We start from the raw sequence: 25192 nt of genomic DNA, 5'->3' as shown, positions 1-25192 counted from the left end.
AGAGGGAAATTCATAAGAAGAGCAATGGCAAATCTGGCTGATGTGAACTTTCTAAACTCCAATGAGGGCAAACGGCTGAGAAACAGACCAAGAGAAAAAGGTCAGACCTATATAAACTAAAAAAGAAGGATTATGATAAGTCGAGGGCTAGGAGCCGTGTCAACATCGGCGAGGCTTTGCAGCGGTGGAGAGACCTCCGAGAGGTAAAAGGCTTGAAGACTGATGCAGAAGTTGCTCTTTTTCTTCTCGATAGGTGGGTAACTTAAATTTGGCTATGTTTCACAGAACACATATACTGTATGCTGTTGTTGTGATGTTAGATTTAGTAGCAGGAGAGTTGTGAGTGTCTGGAGCTGGTGGGGGGCGGAGCTTCCAAAGGAGCACTGAAGGAAGGGGTGTGTTTGTTTTGGCAGCTGAGTTCGAATATCAACAGTGTTTCTCAGGAATCGCTGAGTGCACCTTTTAACAATTCAAAATAAAAGTATTCATTTATTTATTTATCAGAATGCAATTTATTGGCCGAGTAAGCATTTGCCTCGGTAGGTTGTTTCAGAACAGATCACAGTACAATACATAGCCTGCATATACAATATACAGTATACAGTTTCCGGTATACAATGCAATACAATACAATATAATATATGACATTTAAATACGTTTTTAAATTATATATATTAAATATTTAAAAAAAGTTTAAAACAAATATTTAAAAAATATTTAAATATATTTAAATAATATTTAAATAATAATAGAGTAATAGTTGAAAACTACGCACAGTAGGTGCGTAGTCTGCTATCTCTTTTATCTCTCTCTCTCTCTCTCTTGTTCTTATTATTATTATTATTATTATTATTATTATTATTATTATTATTATTATTACATCTTATTGGCTTACAGTAGCTGGCTCTTTAAATTTGGTAGACTAAGGTAAAGCCCGATTAAAAATCTCACTCTTATTCTCTTGGTAAATAGCAGGTCGCAAATCTAGGTTTGAGAACATCTGATATTTGATAAGTAAAATCATTTTATTTAAGAGGGACACGATGATCAGGTGTCTAGAGTAGCTCTGCAGCGCGTCAGCAACAGAACAGGGCATCCGTTTATTGTCGACGCGACGCGACGCGCCACAACGGACGCTTTCAGTAGGCTATCGACAGCTTCACTGATTATAATGGGATCTATTTGCATTTGACGCGACGCGCCACTCGCGTCCGATGTAGACAGGGCGCAGTGGACCAGATCGCTGAGTTGTCTAACCTTAAAATGAATGAACTAGGCTAGATTTGTGAAATACATATATATATATATATATATATATATATATATATATATATATATATATATATATATATATATATATATATATATATTTGATGAATGACATAAAAAATGTGGCCTTTTTTATTGAACACATTTCTTTAATAATATACTTTAAAAGCAATAAATCATGAAAGGTCATTTACAGTGATCCAAAAGATACATAATAGTTACAGAGGTAAAAATACATCTGAACTCTTACATCAGTGAGCACAGAGTATTTTGCGCTCTTGACTCCGAGTCTATTTGTATCTTTTTCAGTTTGAAGCAGAGAGGGCCGATGGTTAACCCCAGTCTACATATTAGCGCGTTTAATGCAAGAAAAAATAGTGTAGGCTGAGGATCTGTTACCAAAAGGATGCCGTTTAGTTAAGAGGATAGTGTCGTGTGTGTTCAAGGTAAAGATCGGCGCCTCCAGAGACTGCCAGACTGACCTTGTCTTCCTTTATTGACATGGAAAGAACAAATGCGTCCTGCTCAAAGAGGGCAGCCGGGGCTGCGGAGGAGATGGGAGACATGGCAGGCTTCGGATAATAATAAGTGCGTGTTATGTGAGGACTACAGATGTAAATCGTTTTAAAAAGAGGCCATTATTCGTGTTTAGTTGCGACTGAAAGATGTGGAATGCGTTTGGAAATGGATCAAGCGGGTATGTAAGCAAGGCGCAAGGCTGGGAGTTCGTCCCGTGCTCTCGTTTGGAGAGGGGCGGTAAGAGGGGCCAGAGTCCCGCCCGGGTTCGGTCGTTCCCCAGCAACCTTCTCGAGCAGCTTCCATCTGGACCTGCTGCCGCTGCATCCGATGCAACTTGCGGACAAACTCCCTATCAGGAGCTGCAAAGTCAACACACGCGCCTAAAAAACACATTTGAGGAATTGAAAAAGCGCTACGAGCAGGAGAAAGAGGAGTGCAGGATGGAGAAGGAAAAGCTTTTGAGACAAGTTGCTGAGATACAAGTACAAACAGAAGCTACCAGTGGAATTGACCAAACAAGTCGTAATGTGCAGTGAAACGCCAACTTCTTTTCTCTTTTCCGCTTTATTTTTTCAGGGTGGGGAGAACAGAAGGATATTGTTGGATCTGAGGTCAGTTTTAGAAGAGGTCCAGTCAGGGGCGAAGCGTGAAGAAAGTAAACGGAGCGAGCTGGAGCTGCAATACATGAAGGATCGATGCGCTTGGGAACTGGAACGGGCAGAGCTGAAGAGTCGCATAACTCAGGTATGCCACATATCTGTAGAGAATTACATCCTCTATGCTAAACAGTAACTCTATTTATGTGCTTCTGTTATAGATTTGTAAAGGTCTGGCAAAAACAAAACACACACACACACACACACACACACACACACACACACACACACACACACTACACACGCACACACATGTTGGTGCCTCTATCCTTATGAGGACTCTCCATATACATAATGATTTTTATACTATACAAACTATAGATTCTAACCCCTAACCCTACCCCTAAACCTAACCCTCACAAAAAACTTACTGCATTTTTACATTTTCAATAAAACATCGTTTAATATATATTTTTTAAGCGATTTGAATGATGTGGACACTAGAAATTTCCTCATAAACCACATTTATAGCATAATACCCTTGTAATTACCAGTTTGTAACCTAAAAAAAGACCTCGTAAAACACTTAAACATCGACCATATCCACCTTAAGGGGTGGACTTGGACTAAAAAATGGCCCTGGACTTTCTGGCCCAGAGTGGCCCACCAAACCCAGCCTGCAACACCATAACACACCGGCTCATTGATTTCCTTTTCTGGCTAAATTTCAGATTTTTGTGTTTAAAATGTTAAAATAAAATAAAAAACATTTCTATTGACTGCTAGTGATGACAACGAGCCCCACCAGTAACTTTAAAACATACAAAACCACTGTAAATGTGATGAGTGGATTTTTTAGTTCAGACAAATAACATGTCTGAAAACTTTATTCATAACATCATACAGATGTTAGGTTAAAATGTACATGGAAGTAGATCTTTGCAGATACTTTGCAGATTAATTGCTCATATTTTCACTCTATGCGAGTTTGTTGCGTCTTTATATCTGCAGTGTTTTAATTCCTTCCCCAGATTATTCTTGAGAAAAAGTGAAAAGCCCTGTGTTTGACAAGCACTGTTTCTGCTATCCTTTACACAAAGCCTCAAAGACTCAAATAGCCACAAAGTAATATTTTTCATGACTTATTTTCTGCATTTTTATCAGGCGTGAGCATTATTCAGCAGGCCGCACTTCAGCTCAGTAATGCTTTGCAGTATGAACAAATTATGCAAATGACTATGTATTGCTCATACATTTATTGTTTTCCGATTTTATTTGTGCTGCTGTTATTGTATTTGTTGTAACTTGCAGTTATTTGTCATTTTGTGATTATTCAGAGATCATCTTATACTTAATTTGTTTTTGGTTGTCACCTTTATTGTGATTTGTATGTCAAATAATGAAGTCCACGCGAGTTACAGAGTAAACATGCATAAATGGAAACTGCGTCACTGTGTAAGTGATTTCAAAATAAAAGTCATTACATGATTTCACAATAAAAGCCATTGTACTGTTTTGACCTTACTAATTTTATTGAATTCTTAGTCTGTTATGGGTTCTGTGCAGCCATGTTAGAGCCCAGGGCAGCCGCCTATATTGCCTGAAGGACGGGCCAGTACTTGCGCAGCAGCAGCCGGCCCAAATTACCCAGTGGCCCACTGGGAAAACGCTCAGTGCTCCTGATGTCCAGTTCGCCCCTTTTCACCATTATTGTCCAGGAAAAAATTTGTTAATTTAACATGTTGGATCGGAACCTGCTGTTTATTGGCACTGATTTGAGAAGACCAACTATTTGACTTGAAATACTATACTACATACTACAAACATTTTAAAAAGCCTGTATTTAAAATGTATTACATTATTGTGACAGATCTCTATTCTTCTGAAGGAGGAAGTGGGAGCCGGCTAAACAGTATAATGTAAGTTTTATTCACACTTTTTTTTATAACTCAAAGTTCACACGCGGTTTGCTTATCAGCAGTAACACACACACACAGGTCCGGTTTGCTTTTCAGCAGTGACACACACACACAGCTTTGTGCGTCTCTCTCTCTCCTCTCCAGTGGTTTGGATTGTCCTTTTATCCCTCTCCAGCTCTCACTGCAACACAAAACAGCTGTTAGAGGTGAATTCCCACAGGTGTCAATCCTTACCGTTCTTCATCTCCCGGTCTCGCTCTCCATAGATGTCGCATGCCCCCATCACCACATACCCCCATCGCCCGACTCAGGCGGAGGGGGTCTGTCACTTACCCCCCCCCCCCCATTTCTGGAGAGGAAATCCGCAACAGCCATCTGCGCCCCCGGCTTGTGGACCACCTTGAACTTAAAAGGCTGGAGAGCTCGATACCAATGGGTGATCCACGCGTTGGTATCCTTCATGCGATGGAGCCACTAGAGAGGGGCGTGGTCGGAACAGAAGGTAAAAGCACACCCCAGTAAGGACTGCCCACTTGAAGGCCAAACACTCCTTCTCCACTGTGCTGTACTTAGTCTCCCTCAGTGAGAGCTTATGACTAATGTACAGCATGGGGCGCTCCTCCCCCTCCGCCATCTGGGACTGTACTGCTCCCACCCTCCTGTCTGATGCGTCCATCTGCAAGATAAAAGGGAGAGAGAAAACAGGAGAGTGCAATAACGGCCCACCACAAAGTGCGGCTTTCACCCATGTGAATGCCTGCTGACACGGCTCCATCCACTGGACCGGATCTGGTGACCCCATTTTAGTCAGATCAGTCAGCGGGCTGGTAATGGTCGAATAATTAGGCACAAACCTACGGTAATAGCCAGCCAGCCCCAGTCTCGCTTCCTTTTTGGTCTTAGGTCTCAGGCAGGCTGCAATCACTGCAGTTTTATCATTTTGGGGCTAAACGTGCCCATGACTGCCCATACTTCCACCCACCCAGTTGTGCACTTCTTTGGGTTTGCCGTGAGTCCCGCTCGTCTCAACGACCTCAGGACAGCCCTCAGATGATATCATCCAGCAGTGCTGTATGCAGCGTGCGGTCTGAGGATTCGGACTGAAACCTAGCCGGGGCCCGAACAAACCGAACGGAAGCATCGCAAATTGGTGTAATCCAAACAGTGTGGAAAATGCCGTCTTTTCATGAGACATGGGAGTTAAGGGGATCTGCCAATAATCCTTTGTTAAATCCAGTGTCGAATAAAAGCGAGCCGCGCCTAACCGATCGAGCAGTTCATCAATCCGAGGCACTGGGTATGCATCGAATTTAGACACCGCATTGACTTTTCTATAATCCACACAGAACCAGACCGTGCCATCACTGTTCGGAACCAGCACCACCAGGCTGGCCCAGTCACTGTGTGATTCCTCTATTACCTCCATATATAGCATGGCCTTTAATTCTTCTAAAACCACTTCTTTTTATTTGCTCGGGTAATCAGTAGGGATGACTGCTTACTACTACCCCTGGGGTCATTTCGATATGGTGCTCTATGAAATTCATACGACTGGTAAGAACACGTCAGAGAATTCTCCTTGCAACCTGGCAACCTCCGTGACTTGTGACGGTGAGAGGTGGTCTCTGCAAGTGACCAGGGTGACTTGATTGGTGGCTTTTAAGTTCACCTCCGGTCCAAGCTCCTCCCTCTCTGGAACCACTGTCGCCAAAGTCACGGGGACTGCTTCTCTCCACGGTTTTAGGAGATTGAGGTTGTAAATCTGACGTGCTTTGCCTCTATCAGTTCGTTTAACCTCACAATCGATTTACCCGTCTCACCGTGTGAACTCAAAGGGCCCTTGCCACTTGGCGAGTAGTTTAGAGCTCGATGTGGGGAGTAATTCAAGAACTTTATCTCCCGGTGTAAATTCCCGTAGCCGAGTACCCCTATTATACAGCTGGCTTTGATGTTCTTGAGCCTGGAGCAAATTGTCCTGTGTTAATTGCTCCAATGTGTGGAGTTTTACTCTCTCAGGTCAAGAACGTATTGAATTTTGTTTTTGCTATTTGAAGGTCCTTCCTCCCAATTTTCCCATAGGATGTCGAGCACGCTGCGTGGTCTAGCTCCAGCAGACTGGCCCAGACTTCATGCCCACACCCACGGGACCGGGGAACCGGTTTTGTGGTCAGAATTCCCCGTTTCCGGACTTTTTATTGGAAATAAAAACACATTTTTCTAACTATATTTATAAAAGGAATATGATGATTATCTTGCATGTGAGCTATTTTTTGTGCAGCAAAATGCAGTTTCTTTTTATTTGCAAACTGTTCTTATATTCCTGCAGTTTTGATTGGGTGGACCAGCTGTCAATCTGGGTGGACTAGTGCCACTCTGGCCCTTATGTGGCCTCGCGCCTGCTCTAGTGGTTTACACATTAAAGTCAGAATGACTCAGAGACACTCTTAATACAGTAGCACAGAGAGCATTGTACATGAGATGGAGAGGGAGGAGCTTTGGAATGTTGTGTGATGGTATATCATGTGACAGACTAGACCTCAGGAGGTGTGTGGATACTAGACACAAGATCATTGGTGCCTGCAGCTGTAAGGCTGTATGCGGTGTGCGCTTTATGAGTGCTCGCTTATTGGTGTTAATCTTATTATATAATTCTTGCCATTTAATTGATTCCAGATTTGTGTGCGCTCCACAACAGAAAAGAGAGAGACTCAAAGAGATAGTGTTTGTGGGGTTAAAACATACAGTAACAGAGCAACACGACATAACTGGATCACTCCCATTAAAATCAACTGAGCTGTTTGGCCATGCAGTTGACAGACACCCTGTTCTTATTTTTGACACACTGCAGAGCTAATCAAGCCACTTCATTTTTACAAATATCATATGTGTGATTTTTTTTTAATTTGTTTTATATACATTCTATGCATACAGTTTTTAAATAACCAACATGATCACACAGGAAATCAGCATGCTGTTTCAGAATATGTACCCTGAAATTGATCCCATTCTGCCAAATTATTGACAAGCGGCAGCCCCATCCAACATTTATGCATCAATGCAGATGTGTTCACCTTTCCAGGTGGTGCTACTTACAGCATGTTGCACGAACAATCTCCGAGACACAGGTTCCGGTTCATTTGAAACCAGGAAGTAATTGTGTTCACATAAACAATGGTGAGCGTGATTCGGAGATTGCATTTTTTGCTCAAAATAAATTTTTACTCCACTGACAGTTAGTTTGGGGTTTGGGTTAGGGGGTAGGCAGGGACGCGGGAAGTGGGGGTGCTGGGGGTGCTGCTTATCAACGATATACTCTTTGACAAAAATCCCTTTGCCGATATCATTGACAGACAATGTTCGACAATATTTGGAAATCACAAAACCATGGAGCTGGGAAGTCGACAAATATATTTTAAATAGTAGCCCAGGGTGTGAAATTAGCACTCGCGAGTCGCGACCCGCCAAATGCAGGCCTGTTTCATGTGCAGTGGTGAGTCATTTTGCTCATCTTCCTGCCACTGTGGCGGGCGACCTGCAAGACATTTTGGAGTGACACATGACACACATGAAATGCTGTTAGACACAAAGACACACTTGATTATATTTTTAAGAACAGACAAAAGAAAAGCCATCCATGCGCGTGTCTGATTTGCTGTTTGTTCAGAGGCATGCAGCGTGAGCGTGTTTTGTGGAACACATTAGAGATGTAGAGTTCTCACTCATTCTTCTCTATTTCACTTGTTTAAAAACAGTTTGCAAGAATATTGTTGTCTATGAGAATGCTGCAAATGACCTAAGATATTCTCAGAAGGTGCTCAGAGTTAAGTTCGATTTATTTCCATGGAAGAGTTTGAGCTTAACATGCATTGTGTATGCAACTTTGTAGGTTCACAAATAATAAAATAATACAAAAACACCTTGAATGTAAAATGTATTAATATTTCAATTATTATTATGTTTACATTGATAATTTTCTTTAAATCTTAATGTGTATAAGTAGCCTAATATTCCACCTGTTGATGTAGACGAATACTTGGATGACAGCAAACGAGAGGGGGTTCAATATGAATTTATTGACCACTTTGCAATTGTAGTTACTTTTTTGTTTCGTTTCACGTGCAGTTTGAATTTATAAATATTTTGGATTACGTTTTTTGTGTTTCAATAAATTAATTTAATGTTGAAAGCAAAATCAATAAAGCAAAAATATTACATACACCCTTGGCAGTGGGGGTCAGGGGGGTTAAAGATGTAACGGATATGGTGATATTTTTTTATGTAGGGCTAATAAAATATGCATTCCTGTTGACAGATCATATACGAATTGCTTTTGGCGCCACTCTGTGGACATTTCACCTGGAAATTGGTCAGCAACACTTCCAGCTTCGGCCACTAGGGGCAATGGTTCGAATTTCATTTAATCACAGAACTTTCAATCACCTGATGCCGAATTCACAGTGAAATCAGTCTGCAATAACTTTTGAAAAGGCAACACAAGGCTATCATAGGGCTGACTAGGACAGCTAATGGTGTTCTGGAATTTATATTGTTTTGGCGATTTTATGTTTTACATTGAGGAACTCCATTTGCTTCATGGCTTGATTCACCACAACTGCACTTGTTAGAATTGAGCAACACATTTGGACTTTGTATTGGTTGGTATGAAGAACAGAATACAGGGAGGGGTCAAACTGAACTGTAAAAATTTGTTTTTGTTGCAGTTCACATTCTACCACTGTACATACTTGTGTCCCAGTGGATTTCTTGGGTTTACCACCAGGCATTTACAGAAGGGGATTTGCAAGCATATTTCTGAGCATATTTTTGATATTTTAAACAGAGATGAGTTACTCCAGGGCCCCACCCTTAGGAATGTGAGATGCTAAAGGATTGGTCTTGCTGTCTATTAATAGAAGGCTGTTTCTATGACATTGTTACCCAGACACAGAGTCTCCGTAGTCGCACAGCAACAACCCTTATACAATTATATTTTAGTCTTAAAACTAACAGCACCTTACTGCTTTCAACTCTGGTTACATGGGCATGACATGCCCTCTGCTTATAAACACACACTGCTAATGCAAATAGTAGAAAGCATGTGTTTAATGACAGTGTGCCAACATATTTTAGTGGTTCAGGGGTGTACTGTTTATACAAACCATGTTTCACTCTGGATTGTTGCTATGAGAACCAAAAATAAGATTCACCTATTTTTGTCTCTGTACATGGTGTTGCACAGATGGTGGATCACTTTAGTCAATGCAAGAAACATGAAAAACAAAACAGACAAGTTTAGCTATGTTAAGATGATTTGGTTTCATGATACTTCTTGACATTCTTTCAAGGGTCTCATGCGCATGTACAGTATAAGTGCCTTTTCAACCTTCAACAATGGATATTTAACATGTCCAATAGGTTCTACCTTTATACCCAGGGTCTAGAAGATTCAAGCATATGTTCAGAAGACTCTATGGATGCTTGAAATATTATGTAAACTCACAGTTAACACAATAAGTACAATTACACAACCAGTCTAAATATTTTGGGATGAGTTGGAACGGATAGTGAAGGAAAAGCAGCCAACAAGTGCCCAGCATACATGGCAAAACCTTCAGTACCATTTACACTGTACTGCCAAGAGTGTATGTTTAATAACTCAAACAGACTGTAGGTCTCAATGACATCAATAGCATCTGTCAGCTGCAGAGTTCAATCAAGCACAGTGACATATATGGTTTTAGTGTTTGTGAGCTCTCTCCAGGATCATCAGGGGGTCAGCATACCAGTGTGGCCTCTCCATTACATTACTTTACATACTGTATAGAGACTCTCAGCACTAGCATGTACTGTTTGTGTTAATAGGCTTAGGCTGGGCATGCAATATAAGATCTTATCTCTATATAAGGTGAGGAGGACAGTGTCCTTTTTATCCTGTTATGCCTATACATGTAAATTTGCTATTTACATACATATGCATATCAGTCTAGTGTCTAGTTACTGAATAAAACGAAGCATCAATGGGATCTACTGAAATGTGTTTAATTGCATAATAAAGATATGAACTGTTCTTAATATGGACTACCCGATAGAAATAGATTTTGCTCGCCAAGGGAACATTGCTTCTCACCCTAAAGGCTGGATTACACTACATGACTTTTAAAACCTTGATCGATTTTAAAATACTAGGCATCACACACTTACCGAATTCGAAAATCACATCACACTCTAAACAACTAAGGATCACAAACTACCGACTGTCAAGTCATTTCGATCATTGCAAACTTGTGGGAAACACGCACCCCTGGAGTGCTGCTGTTGTTGTTGCTGCTACATTACGTTCCAAATTGTGAAAAAAAAAAATGGGTCAAGCGCAATTGGGTGTGGTCTTAGGTGGGAAGACGTAGACAGTATGGCCATTAGAGAATGCAAAACCTGCTGAGGTGAGTGCTGTTTAAAGTTAAACACCACTTGAGTGCATTTTTGCCATCTACATTCTGAGCTTTGTGACCCTGCATGCTAGATTTTTATTGGCTGCTCACTGTATAACTTCAGATTTGGACAATATCCATGTCAGCTCAAAAATATTAAACTTCGACTAGATGGAATCATAGTCAGAGAGTAAGTAATCAGAGTCGGTACGCATTATATACTACACGATTTTCTCAGACTCCAACTGGCCCAAAATCTACAGACTGGAACTGACTTGCGTCATCTAGCAGCAACTAGCACCAACTTGGACAGACTGAAAATAGGCACTAAAATCGGGGTTAAAATTGTGTAGTACCATCCAGCTTTTAAGACTAATTTATACAATGGGAGAAGCCAAACTTTTTTCCTGAACAAAACTAAAAGCACCCTAGGCCAGTGGTTCTCAACCAGGGTGCTGGGGCCCAATAGGGGGCCTCAGTAAACTTCCAAGGGGGCTGCAAGATGACTCAACAATAAGTAAAATAAGTTGTATTAAAAATAATCTAACAATCAATCAAGACAGCTTTTGACATTTCTGGAGTTATGAAATTAATTGCAATTAATTATTCTAATCTATTGACACTCCTAGTTTCTGGGGGAGGGGGCCTTCAAAAAATATCTTGGACAAAGGGGGGTCTTAAGGCCAAAGTACACTTAGGTTGTCCACGTTGCTGACCTGAACGCACAGAGTATGCATGATGCAAATTTCAACATCAGCACAGTCTATGCGGACTGTACTAAATGAGCATCACAAAGCAGTCGCAGTGCTTTGTATTTGCTTGTGGTCAAAAGAGTTTACTTTGAAACACAATGTGGTCAACAGGTTACAATTTGATGTGGAATGAGGAAAAAAGAAAGTACAAGAGAAGCACTGCCCTAGGCGACAAAGTTTGCATTTATACTATGCACAACATTGTTTTAAATTAGTTTAAGGAAAATAAATAAAGAATGCTGTGTCTAAATCACACTTACGATTAGCATTAACCAATTATCACCATCAATGACCAATTATCAAAAAATGGCAGTTCATTTTGTTATCATTTTAGGTGTACTAGAAGAACCCCACATGTCTTCCTATTCCAACTGTTCTTTTTCTGTGCAACTGTCCCAACTGGCCATGTCCTCCATTTGTGATTAAACAAATGCCTTCCTCTCTTCCCACTACAGCTAGAAGCCAGGGGATGTAACGTTGTAGTGGAGGCTGTGCGGAGTTCAGAACTAGGGGGCACTCTGAAGCAGGAAAGGGAGGAACAGAAGAGGCTGCTGGCAGACACACACAGTGCAGCCATGGACCTGCGCTGCAGGCTGGACAACAGCGAGAGGGGTTGGGTGAAGGAGAAATCTGAGCTGCTGGAACGCTTTGACTCTGAGAGGAAGGAGTGGGAAAACCAGCTCATGGATATGCAGAGGAAGATTGAGGAGGTGAGTCTGCAGATGTGTGCCACACCCTAAAGCTCAGCTGAAAGATCGATATCTTGTTTCAAATTATTTTCAAAGCACTCCTATTTACTTCCATGGTAATTTAAAGCCCTACCAGCCTTGATGATTAATAGTAACACCTAAAATTGGAAGTGGTTAAATCACGTTATATAAACCAATACCTCTTGGAATTTCAAGTGACTGCCAAAGGAAGTTTAGCTCAGTGGTGACTTATAGCATTCAGCAGACTCAAGCAAAAAGCTCCAAGCAAGAGATAATAAACTGTACTAATTTCTTGAGTGCAAACATTTACATTTATGCATTTGGCTAACATTTTTATCAAAAGCGACTTGCAGTGCATCAAAACTATAAATTTTATCAGAATGCGCATTTCATGGCACTCCAAACAGATGACCTCCACCTGTTGTAATTCCATTCTTAAAGCCTGTCGTGGTGTAATCTCATTGTTCCTGACATCAAATGTACTTACTGTGGCTCTAGACTGAAACATGACTTAGTCTGTGGGTGTGTGGTTAAATGTTATGAAAAGGGCATTGCTGGGCTTCTGGTGGAGATTTCAGAGAACAGTGTCATGATCCTGCCTCTTTGGTCTTGTTTTATTCTTGTGATGGCAGGATTGGAGTTTCCACCGCCCATCTCTCAGGTTGTCCCAAGTGCTGTTGTTTCACTCACTCCCTCGTGTTTCTCACAGGTGCTGCTCAGCAGCACAATTAGCTTTGCCATGGCAGCACTGATTTGCACTGCTCGTGATTATTGACAGCACTCGTATCCTATATCCCTTTCCTCTATTTATTCTCTCCTTTGTCTCGTCTTCCCTGCCAGATCATTGTGTTTGTTTTCATTTGAGTCATGTTGTTCCTGTTTTGTTCCAGTTTTTCTCAGTCAGTTTGTTTTCTATTCTATTCTATTTTGTCTTGTTGTTTTGTTTTATCCCTCGTGAGAGTTTTTGTTTGTTTTTGTTTTGTTATTCAATAAAACCCTTTTCATTGCCTTTCTGCATCTTGGGTCCTCCCTCATAAAACATGACAGAACAATCTGGCCAACTGTGGACCCAGCGGAGGCATGATGGGCGTTTTATTGAACTCAGCTCCTGCCCTTGAGCAATCAGTCTCTCAGAGCCACGCCCGGTTGCCCGACCCCCGGGCCTGCTTTCAACATGGTCACCCCGTCAACATTTTTGCTGAGGAGTTGGCCGAAGTGTCCTCCGGGCAGGGTACTGATGAGACCATCCTCAAGCTTATTTTTGTGGCAGGTCTGGACAAGCCCATCCGTCCTTGATGAGTTTGATTTTCATTTGCCCTTTTGGGATTTGGTGGACCACCTCTGCCAGTTGGCAGAGATGGAACATCTGCTGCGGGGGCGGAGCACCAAATCCCAACATCCCTCTCAGTCAGTGTCTCTGGAGAGGCCCGCAAAGCCCGCTATTGACCAACAGGAGGTGGCCAAGTCCACTGCAGCTTCTTCAGGTGCCTCTTGGGCTTCTCGACGCCATCGCCAGATGAAGCATGCTGTCGACTGCCAGGAGGTGGCAGCCGTTCCCGCTGCTGACTGCCAGGAGGTGGAGACCGTTCCTTCTGCTGACCACCAGGAGGCGGAGACCGTTCTCGCTGCCGACCGGCAGGAGGCGGCGACCATTCCTGCTGCCGACCGCCATGAGGCGGCGGCCGTTCCCGATGCTGACCGCCAGGAGGCTGCATCAGTTTCCGCTGCCAACCGGCAGGAGGTTCTGTCCTCGCTCCCGTCTTGGAACCGCCTGTCCTCGCTCCCGTCCTGAAGCCACCTGTCCAGTTCCCTGTGGCTGTCGACGAATACGTCAAGTTCGCGGAGCCTTTCCAAATCCCTGAGGCTGTCGAGGAGTCTGTCCAGATCCCTGAGACTGTCAATGATTCTGTCCAGTTCCCTCAGATGGTCGCTGAGTCTGTCCAAGTCCCTGAGACTGTCAACGAGCCTGTCCAGTTCCCTGTGGCTGTTAATGAGTCTGTCCAGTTCCCTGAGCCTTTCCAGTTGCTTGTGGCTGTCGACAAGTCTGTCCAGTTCCCTGAGGCCATTGACAAACCTGTCCTGTTCCCTGTGGCTGTCACCTAGCCTGTTCAAGCCCTCATGTCCAGTCAAGTCTTCTCATCAAGTCGAGCTGGCCCGTCAAGTCAAGTCATCATGTCCAGTCAAGTCATCCCTTCCAGCCCAGACATCACATCAAAACAGGCCACCAAGCCAAGTCAAGCCGCCAAACCAAGTCAAGCAGCCAAGTCTAATTAAGCCATCGAGCCAATTCAAACTGTCAAGCCAAGTCAAGCCACCAAACCAAGTCAAGTCGTCCAGTAAAGTCAAGCCACCATGTCAAGCCAAGCCACTACATTTAGTCAAGCAGCTACATCAAATCTAATTACCACACCTAGTCAAGCCATCTTACCAACCCAAGTCATCACGCCTAGTTGTACCAACACACCCAGTCAAGCTGACATGCCTAGTCAAGCCTCTACATCTAGTCAAGCCACCTGGTCAAGTCATCTCGACTAGTCCAGCAGCCAAGTCAAGTCCAGCAGCCATGTCAAGTCCAGCAGCTAAGTCAGGTCCAGCAGCCAAGCCAAGTCCAGTAGCCAAGTCTAGTCCAGCAGCCAAGCCAAGTCCAGCAGCCAAACTCCACCAAGCTGGTCCGTCCCGTTGGCACCACCTTGGTCCATCCCATTCTGATCGTAGGATGTCCCTTCAGGGGGAGGGGGGTACTGTCATGATCCTGCCTCTTTGGTCTTGTTTTGTTCTTGTGTTGGCAGGATTGTGACAGTTTCCTTTGTCCATCTCTCAGGTTGTCCCATGTGCTGTTTCACTCCCTCATGTTTCTCACAGGTGCTGTTCAGAAGCACAATCAGCATTGCCATGGCAGCACTGATTTGCACTGCTCGTGATTATTGGCAGCACCTGTATCCTATCTCCCTTTCCTCTATCTATTCTCTCCTTTGTCTCGTCTTCCCATCCAGATCGTTGTATTTGTTTCCAGTCGAGTCGTGTTGTTCCTGTTTTGTTCCAGTTTTTCTCATCCGGTTTGTTTTCTGTTCTATTTTGTCTTGTTGTTTTGTTTTCTCCCTCGTGAGAGTTTTTGTTTGTATTTGTTTTGTTATTCAATAAAACCCTTTTCATTGCTTTCCTGCATCTTGGGTCCTCCCTCATAAAAAGTAACAAACAGATTTAAATTGGCAAACTGCAAATTTCAAAAATTTATTTTGGAATGCTCCATGGATTGCATTCACATTTGCTTTATCTTTTCCAGTTATACGATGAAGTGAAGGCCCAACATGAGGGAGGTGCTTTCCGACCAAACACTGATCCACATTACAGTGTCCTAAGGCTTAGCTGTTGTTCTGGCAGCACTTTGTCGAGTGCACTGTCTTACCCCTCAGATGCTCATAGCAATGAATATTCTGAAGCCCTAACCCAGCAAAGCAATGCCAGCATCAACTTCACAAGTCAACCCAGTCACAACTCCAGTGAATTTATTGACCAGTGCAGCAACAATCAAAACAAACCATTAAATCAGCAAGGTGCTGGGAAATATGAGCTTGGTGAAGAACAGGCTGTAGACACTGCAGAGCTGGAAGAATTCCTTGAAAGCTTTTTGACAACGAAAATGGAGAACAAGTCCTGCTTCACTGGACAAGATGATCTTTTGAACCCTTTCAAAGGATTTCAGAGCATGGAAATAAACTGTGGAAGTGACAAAAAGAAGAAAAATACTGCCCTTAATGCGGTAAGGCTATGTTTTTCCACTAATACATGCATAATAAACATAATAATAGAAGCAGAAACAGTTGTTCATCTCTCTGATTTCTCTATTGCTCTGCTTTCATTAGGTTTTCATTAGCTCACTAGGTTTTGGAACATAGCTAAAGATGTGTTATGTTATATAGTGTGGTCATATTATTCAACAATATACTTCTTTTATGTTTATTGTTGTAGGCACTTAAGGAAATTGCCAGTGTGAGTGAGGAGCTGTGTAGTTACCAGGATGAGATGAAGAAGTGGCCTGATATTAAGAGGTAAACCTAGAAGCTCTCACATGCTGCACACATCGTGAATGTATCCAATCAGTGCTTAATAATGATCTCACTTTGTTTGTCATTTTCCCATCTCAGAAACCGTACTGAGTCAGTATATTTTCCAGGAGAGGCTGAGATGGTGGAGAAGGTAAAGGACAAATTGGAACTGGACGACACAGCCATCCAACTGAAAAACTTGAGTGAAGACCTTAAATCCCTCGATGAGCAATATTGGATGGACTGGGAAGGTTTTAACAAGAAAGCAAAGCAAACTCAAAGTGATGATGAGGCATTAGTGAATAGGAGACAAGCCCCACCCATCCCAGCCCGCAGTACATCTTGGTACCTAAGCAGTCCCTCTGCTGCAGAATTAGAGTCCAGTGGTACAGAAGCCCACACATCCATAGGGTGTCAAAGTCCAGGAACCTATCTGGACAGGAAATACAACAGCCCCACAATTGTTCAAAAATTTGAGGCAATGCTCCAAGAGAATGAGGGAAAGATTCTGGACACTGAGAATGTAGTCTGCACTGTGCCTGTCGATGTTAGCAGCTGCCAGAGCCGATGGTCCTGTGATGGAAGTAGATTTGTCAGCAACAAGTCATCCAAGTATGTACCAGTTAAGAGATGTCTCTCCAACATTGACATTGCATCTGCAGAGCACATTCTAAACCAAATAGATTCAGAGAACAATTCTGGCAATCTCAAGGGTGCAGCGCATCCCATGAACTTCACCCACTTGCCTAAAGACTGTGTTACATCACTGGACATTGTTTCACCATGTGCCAGCACTTCAGCTACTCACAGAAATGAGAGACTTGAGCAGAAAACAGCGCAGTTCAACCGTACGCTCTTCCAGGCAGGAATGGGCCTTCGGTGTGATGAGGACAAGTCTATGAATGTATCCAATGATTGTGGACTTGCTTGGAGTCCAAGTCAACCACTGTTCATATCAAATGACTCTTGCCCAGACAGTCCATCAAGGTATGCTCAGGACAATTTGAAAGATGTGCTCTCGGATCTTGTGGCACCGTGCCCAAAAGAGGAATTTGTAGAGATGAACCCTCACAAATCACCACAGTTTAAGAGAGAAACAAAGGACATTGTCTCTAAGTCTTCATCTCTACATCAGGATGCCAGTCTACAAGAATTACCTGTAGGTAAATTACCTGTATCAGATCATACAGGTAGTAAGCATACAGATTTAATCTCCATGCAAGACAAGAAAGTTAAGCCTTTACAGACTGAACACAGCCTGCTATCCCCAATTGCCCAGTTTGGCCCAAGTACAAAACACTTTGAATTGAGTGTTACACCACCAGAGCTGAAGATCCATAAAGAAAGTCCCAGCAAATTTTGGGATTTTGGTACAGACCAACATCAAGCAGACACTAAATCTAAACAGCCCAAACAGGCAAAGCAGGAGACGAGTAATACCAGGTCTCGGATTCTAGACGAAAATCCATGGAAACCATCCACACTTGCTGCCTATCCTCGGCCTTTGGATTCTAGGTCCAACTATGGAGCTGTTGAGAGGATTCTAAAAAGTTATGAGGATATGGATAGATCTCAGGAGCAGCAGCAGCCACAGTCCAGTCCAGGAAAAGAGGAAAACCTCATGGACCTCTTGGAAATGTTGGATATCCGACATGAGTCCAGATCCAGTCAGAGACTAACACACACACCACACCACCAGCTCATAGCCCACAAAGAGACACATGTAACGGTGCAGGTCAGTACTGCACACAATCCAACACATAGACAAACATTATTGAAACCACAAAAGTACACACTTTCACCTGAGCTAAACGCATTCAAATACATGCTAAATGATTTAGCTGGAGAAGTGTACGAGGTGCAAGTGTAGATGACTACAGTGTGTTATTAAAACCACTTTGTATGATCAAACCGGTGTTATCACTCTAGGCTGTTCCCTGAGGTGTGGGATCAAATCACTGTGATCTATATTTGCAATGTTGTTCACACTGCCGTTTACCCGGAGAGAGGGACTAAAGCGGTAGTTGTAACAAAACAGAAATAAAACAGTGTGGTCTTTTTGACCACACAAAATTTTTTTTATATTTTTATTTATGTTACCAACATTCAAATATCAAACAAAGAATGCATTAGGTAACTAGTCAGTCCACTTGAGTCTTCTCCCAGTTCGTCCATCACTTATTTTCACCACTTTCGGGGCAACAAGTGGAAGGGCTAGTTTCTTATAACCATCTTTGCTATGACAAATTCAGAATCTCATGCAGCATTGCAGCGTAAACAACATGGCTGTGCACATACAAGTGATCGCAGTCACAATCACATTTTATCATCATAATCAATCAGTATAAGCATATTAAAATCACATTATATGTTTAATACACAATCTGTCCTTCTGTGCAACTGCTCCGAAGTGTAACGTGAATACAGCATGCATTAAATAAGTATTAGTCAGTACAGTCTGAACGTACATGTGAAAAGGGTAAGTAGTAATTCCTTAAGGAAAGCGACTTTGTTCCGTATTCAAATGCATTTAAACAGTCAGGTATGAAAGGTTGTGTTATGTTGTAAATGTAGTTGCTGTCAAAGAGCATGGTAAGACATGATGAGCATTGTAGTGCCTACAACCCCTTAAGTCCAAAGTATACTTCAGTTTTTACATGTACGCTAGCGTATGCGTACAGTCGAACGCTCTAGCCTTTCAAAGCATTGTATGCTTCATTTGACCTTACGTGCATTCACAGGCGGTTGGCGCATGCGAGCTACGATTGCTATGTGATACTGGACTATTTCACTTCAGGAATTTAGACCCATAAAGATGTCTTTATAGTCCTTCAGACTCAAGTTATACAAATGCAGGTATCTCCTGACCTCCTCAAACACAGGCTCCTCACATGCACTTTTATTGTTCCTACCTACATCTCCTGTTGTTCACCAGCATTTGCATCTTCTTCTAGTGCTTCTCCGTGAACGCAACGACTCAACTGTGAGTGTTGCCACCTTGTGGACCCACTAATTAATGCAAATAATTCCAGCCGCATGCACAGACTATGCGCTCTGAGTTCGTGCGGTTATAAGAATTGGGACGTACACGAGTGCTCAAGTGCTCTGATGATGAGGATATTATGTCACTCGCCCTGTACGCATACACTAGCGTACAAGTAAAAACTGAAGTATACTTTTGGCTTTAGGCCGCAACATATACAAATCTTGCAATATAATATAAATATTAAGCACATACATTTTCACTAAAACATTATTTTATTCAACAAATTCACTACAGGATATAGTCCCTGACGCGTAAACTAAGGTTAATAGTTGGCCTCTATGGGGGCCAATGGTGATACACTGCTGGTGAAGAGGCCAGTTCTGCACCATAGCTGTTACTATATCACGTAGTTTAACACAGCTGGAACGCTGTATGCAGGGGCGGATTTAGGCATGGGCAACATGGGCAGCCGCCCGGGGCGGCATCTTGCCGGCACTATTGTTTTGAAATACAAAACAATAGTGGCACCAAGTTTAATTTACATCTTTCATGTCTAGCCCTTCATAAAACCTCAATTAACTGTTTTCATAGGAGGCCAAGTTATGTGGTGTAGTTACAGAAATATGTTCCATGGCCAAAAGTCTTAGTGAAAATATTTTACACAGACTGCTATTGTAAATTGCACAACAAAATGGCTGGAAGTGATTGTCAGATGAATCAGACAAGCATCAGAGAGATTTAATCAGTTCCTTAATTTTCAGTTAGTTCAAAATGGAGAACATGTGCAGGAAAAAGCTGTGCTAGAGTTGCACAGCCATTTCCTTTTTAAATGCAACAAAAGTATCATAAGGAGGAATTTCATGAAGAAATAACTGGGATATATATATATATATATATATATATATATATATATATATATATATATATATATATATATATATATATACTGCTTAAAGAAAATGAAGCCTTTTTTAATGGCCATTAAATTTTTAAAAAAACCTTTTTTTTATTACCAAATACTGTATATAAAAATAAATTAAAAAAATCAAACATCTTAGTGGTCCTACAGTAGGCCTCATTTTCTTTAGGCAAAATATACTGTATTTGTTTTTTCTTTCTTTTAATTTTGTGTTGAAAAATTACCCTTGAAAGTGATTTACCAACAAATGTTCTGTTAATTGTGTAACAGACCCGTACATGAAAGCATATAGAGGTAAATGTAGGTTATTGTGCTGTTATCAGGAAGATCCAATGAGATTTAATTAAAGAAATATTTGTCTCAACAGCAAAGCAAAGAGTCCGTTGTAACTCTCAAGAAGAGCTTTTCACGACCTGCATGCCCTGCAAAGAGACGTTTGCCCTCCCGTTGGGCTAGCCGTTCATCCACCTCATCTGCATCTTCTCCCTCACCCCCACCAACAACACCACCCACAGTCTTCACCCAGCAACAAACTCTTACCTACTCCACCTACCACACAGAGACAGTGATCTAACAGGTGTGAGCCATCGGAAAAGCATGCAGACAGATAGAGTCCAATGCCTCTACAGCTCCGAATTTTGTCATCTTGTTCTTGCCTGATTACTTGAGTAAATACCAACAATGACTGTTAGTTCAACATACTCATGTTTTCTTTAAATTTCTGTAGCCATAAAATGCAACTGCCTTTTTCATATATATATTTTTTAATGGTTTTACATTTACAAGTTCCGATACACTTTTACAAATTTGACCTACGAGTTTATAATGAATGTGTTGTTTTCTGTTTTCATAAACCAGTTTTGATCTGTTTTCATTGTTTTATAACTGCCAATGCAAGCCTGTTATCTAATATGTGGCCTCCTACAGTATGTGTGAGATCTGATGTCTGTGATTAAGAATATCAAAGCACTGTAGTGCTGCCTATTTCACCTGAAACTGTTTGTTATACTTTAACCAACATTAACCAAAATGTTTGTCTGGTCATTTTGACTGGTGTTATTACAGAAACATATGGATTCTAAAGTCAGTTTACCTGCTTATCTATAGGACATATCATTTAGATTATGCCTTCGCAGTTCTTTTTATTAATTAATATCACAAATGAAACTGTATTTAGCATTTATAAGAATAAATGAAATATTGATACTCAGTGCTAGGCAGTTTTGTTTTGTGCATTACCTAAGACCCTGTATGGTCACATCATGTTCTAATGATAAAAAAATTTCCCAATTTGATAGTCAGACAACAACAACAACAACAATAAAAAAACTCTGATAACACACACACAAAATAAAAATACAAATTAAATTCTAAAAATTAATAAATAATTGTTTTGAAATGTTGCCATATGGCAATTTTGTACCAAAATTGAAAATGGTCCATAATCTAGAAGAAGCCTTTGTTTTTGTCACACATTATACATTTGCACATATACAGTGAAATTCTTTTTTTTTTTCTTTTTTTTTTCACAGGAGCACAGGGTCAGCCATGATACAGTGCCCCTGGAGCAAATATGGTAAAGGGCCTTGCTCAAGTGCCCAACAGTGGCATCTTGGTGGTGCTGGGGCTTGAAACCCTGACCCTCTAGTCAGTAACCCAGAGCCTTAACCGCTGAGCCTAAAAACTAAAATTGGAGTAAAATAAAATTGCGTTCCTCATTATTTATTAATTATCAATGTCATTTCCATTGTCATTAAAGCCTAGCTCATCCACATTGTTGCCCTTTTTATAAAACATTGCTCTGTTCATTTTTGTCTGAAAAGAAGACATACAAATCACGATTGTGTTATTTATGCATAAATAGAATTATATTATGGTAAGCACTTCCAAATCAATGAATAAATGCAATAATATAATTGATGCCACTATCAATAAAAATTCCCAGTACAATAGTACAGAGTTACCACATATGAAACATTCATATTTTCAAAATTTTCTGTAAAACTGTAGAAAACAAAATCAGTTAACAACAACAACAACAACATCTAATGAATGAATGAAAGAAAGAAACAAACAAAGAAAGAAAACAGAAATGTGTTCAATAAAAAAAAATGCGTGGAGCACTTCAGCAGGTGTCTTTCCCTGTTAGGGTGACCCCAGGAAAAAAGACTTGGAGACAAAATCATGCACACAATGCCATGTGACTTAAAAACAGAATATTATTGTTATTTTAAAGACTGCAATTTTACTTCCAAATATGTGCTATGTTTTAGCTTTTTTTCTGAAATGTGTGAAAGTGAAAGAAAAAACTTTTGCTGTATGGATACACTGTACCATTTAGGGAAAGAAAAATCATTTTATAGACATTTTATAATGAAAGCACAGTCAAATCAGTTACCTGGCACTTCAAGAGTTCAAGAGAACAGGGCCCCTTGGCATTGTGATGCTCAGGGCATCAACTGTCATCCTGTCTGAAAGTATTTTGATCCTGAGGAATGAATGGCATGGACAGTGAGACCAATGGCGATCATGCAAAGATGTATACTCCTTGATTGAAATTGCCAGTCTGACAGTGTTTTAAAAAGGGTGTTCAAATACTTCACTGTGCACTGAAGAAAAATAAAAAAAGTTCTAACATCTAAACGAACTGGCTCAAATCAAGTCAAAAAATATTATTTAGCATTACTGTATCAACCTGAATACATAAGGTTACATCAACAAAACTAATTTTAATCACTTTTTACAATGTGTAAATAAAAGCAGTAGACAAAAACACAGCTTACATGACTATAACAAAAAGTGTACCTAGCCACTAATTACTAGTCACAACATTTTATATTTGTTAAATGAGTAAAACACAAACCTGTTATAAGTCCTCAACCTTTCTCCATTCCCCATGTGAGCCCAATACACCCCTAAAATTGTTACTTTGAATATAATGTCCAATGTAACCTGCTGTGCAAAGGCAAAACACAGTAACTATTCACTTTGTCAAAACTGAGTTATGGAATTGATCTCTTAGATTGTCTGTCCTGTCAGAGGGTTTTGGCTTGCTTAGAAAATGAAGTGGGACTTTTTATAATGCACATTTGGCTGGACAATCAAAACACTTTCAAGCCTTTTTTCTCAGTTTTATTGTTGCATTGGAACTGTATTTTGGCTTTATATGCCAGTACTTTTTTACATGTACTCACGAGAACCTTATTAGGAACATTATGGTCCTAATAAAGTACCTGACGTGGCCTTCTGCTGTTGTAGCCCATCCTCCTCGAGGTTCGACATGTTGTGCATTCTGAGATGATATTCTTCTCACCACAATTGTACAGAGGGTTTATCTGAGTTACCGTAGCCTTTCTGTCAGCTCAAACCAGTCTGGCCATTCTCTGTTTACCTCTCTCATCAACAAGGCGATCTCATCACTGGATGTTTTTTGTTTTCACACCATTCTCTATATACTCTAGAGACTGTTGTGTGAGAAAATTCCAGGAGATCAGCAGTTACAGAAATACTCAAACCAGCCCATCTGGCACCAATAATCATGCCACGGTCCAAATCACTAAGATCACATTTTTTCCCCATTCTGATGGTTGATGTGAACATTAACTGAAGCTCCTGATCTGTATCTGCATGATTTTATGCATTGCACTGCTGCCACATGATTAGATAATTGCATGAGTATGTAGGTGTACATGTGTTTGAAATGAAGTCCTCAGTGAGTGTATGTCCACACATGTTAATTGTACCACACATGGATCCAACAACCCTATTCTACAGTTAACTTTCTGTGTAGACATTTAGACATCAAGCTTGCTCTATAAAGTCTCTCAGTCTTTAATTTTATCCAAGTGTTCATGCAGAAATAGGCCAGAAAGAATTGTTTTTGCAGCTGTAGCATCCTGTCAGAAAACCTCTGACAAAGATCATCTTCCGCATTCACAAATCACCTCCCCCATGCCCACGTTTATTCTGCTTCACTCAAACATCTTTCCCAACAGGAAGCCAGGGGCCCACAGGAGCCTCTGACAGAATCTGTCAACCTGTCACTCACCAAACCTGAAATAGACATAGATCAAAAGGCTGTGTGTGTGCAGTAAGCATGTTTGTGTGTGCAGTCTTTTGAGTTGAGTTCAGTTTAAGTATTTCACCATTGTAGTTTTTTGGTTATATCATAGGTTGTGTACATAATCAGGCTACATGCTGTCATATTATAGATGAAAACACATTTATACTTGACAGATTATAATAACTGAAGGAATGTCCACTCATAAAGGTAACTTGCATGGAGATGATCTGAGGAGATTTTCCCCAACTGCTTTACTGTCAAGTCTGAATTAGGGTTGCCACGGTGTACGGTTACCGTTTTTACTCGGTACAAGGGACAACATGTTGTGAAAATGTGATATACCCGGTGAAATGTTATACCGGGTAAAAGGGGGAAACATTATGAATGGAACTTCCAATATCAATACAATAGCCTAACGAATAGAATAGCCTTAAATAAAGAAAAGTTGCCTAATCAAGAGTTTGCGACCCATGATAAATGAACCTAAATAACGCAATGAAAGCCAGATGATCTTTACCAACATATCAAATTACACAGGCAGCAAATACATCTGTGATTAAATCATAAAATAATACAAAAACATGTTCAACTCGAACCATGATTTATATTTCAGTGATTATTATCATCATTATAATTATTATGCTTACATTTATAATAGTTTTTAGATCTTAATTTGTATGAATAATTTTCTGCCTATTGTCATGAAAGGTGGTTATATATGATTTTTTTTTTTTTTTTGACCTTATTTTAATTGTTTTTTCATTTTGTTTGAAGTGCAATTTGAATTTAGACATGTCTTTGGTTTAAGTTTCTTTTCTTTCTCCCCTTTTCTCCCCAATTTGGAATGGCCAATTACCAATGCGCTCTAAGTTCTCGTGGTGGCGTAGTGACTCGCCTCAATCCGTGTGGCGGAGGACGAATCTCAGTTGCCTCTGCGTCTGAGACCGTCAATCCGTGCATCTTATCACGTGGCTCGTTGAGCGTG

General features: G+C 41.0%; 1 protein-coding gene across 1 annotated transcript; it reads left to right on the top strand.

Moving 5' to 3' along the window:
- Positions 1-1429: 1429 nt before the first annotated feature.
- LOC127452616 (uncharacterized protein KIAA0408-like) lies at positions 1430-21621 on the top strand. The gene is made up of 7 exons (XM_051718228.1): positions 1430-2270; positions 2365-2532; positions 11939-12193; positions 15477-15953; positions 16163-16242; positions 16339-17974; positions 20512-21621. The coding sequence occupies exons 1-7, from the start codon at positions 1935-1937 to the stop codon at positions 20716-20718; spliced, it is 3159 nt and encodes a 1052-aa protein (XP_051574188.1). The 5' UTR covers positions 1430-1934; the 3' UTR covers positions 20719-21621.
- Positions 21622-25192: the final 3571 nt, after the last annotated feature.

The sequence above is a fragment of the Myxocyprinus asiaticus genome, chromosome 15 (assembly GCF_019703515.2).
Source record: "Myxocyprinus asiaticus isolate MX2 ecotype Aquarium Trade chromosome 15, UBuf_Myxa_2, whole genome shotgun sequence".
Lineage (NCBI taxonomy): Eukaryota > Metazoa > Chordata > Actinopteri > Cypriniformes > Catostomidae > Myxocyprinus > Myxocyprinus asiaticus.
This window is presented reverse-complemented; position numbering and strand designations above follow the sequence as displayed.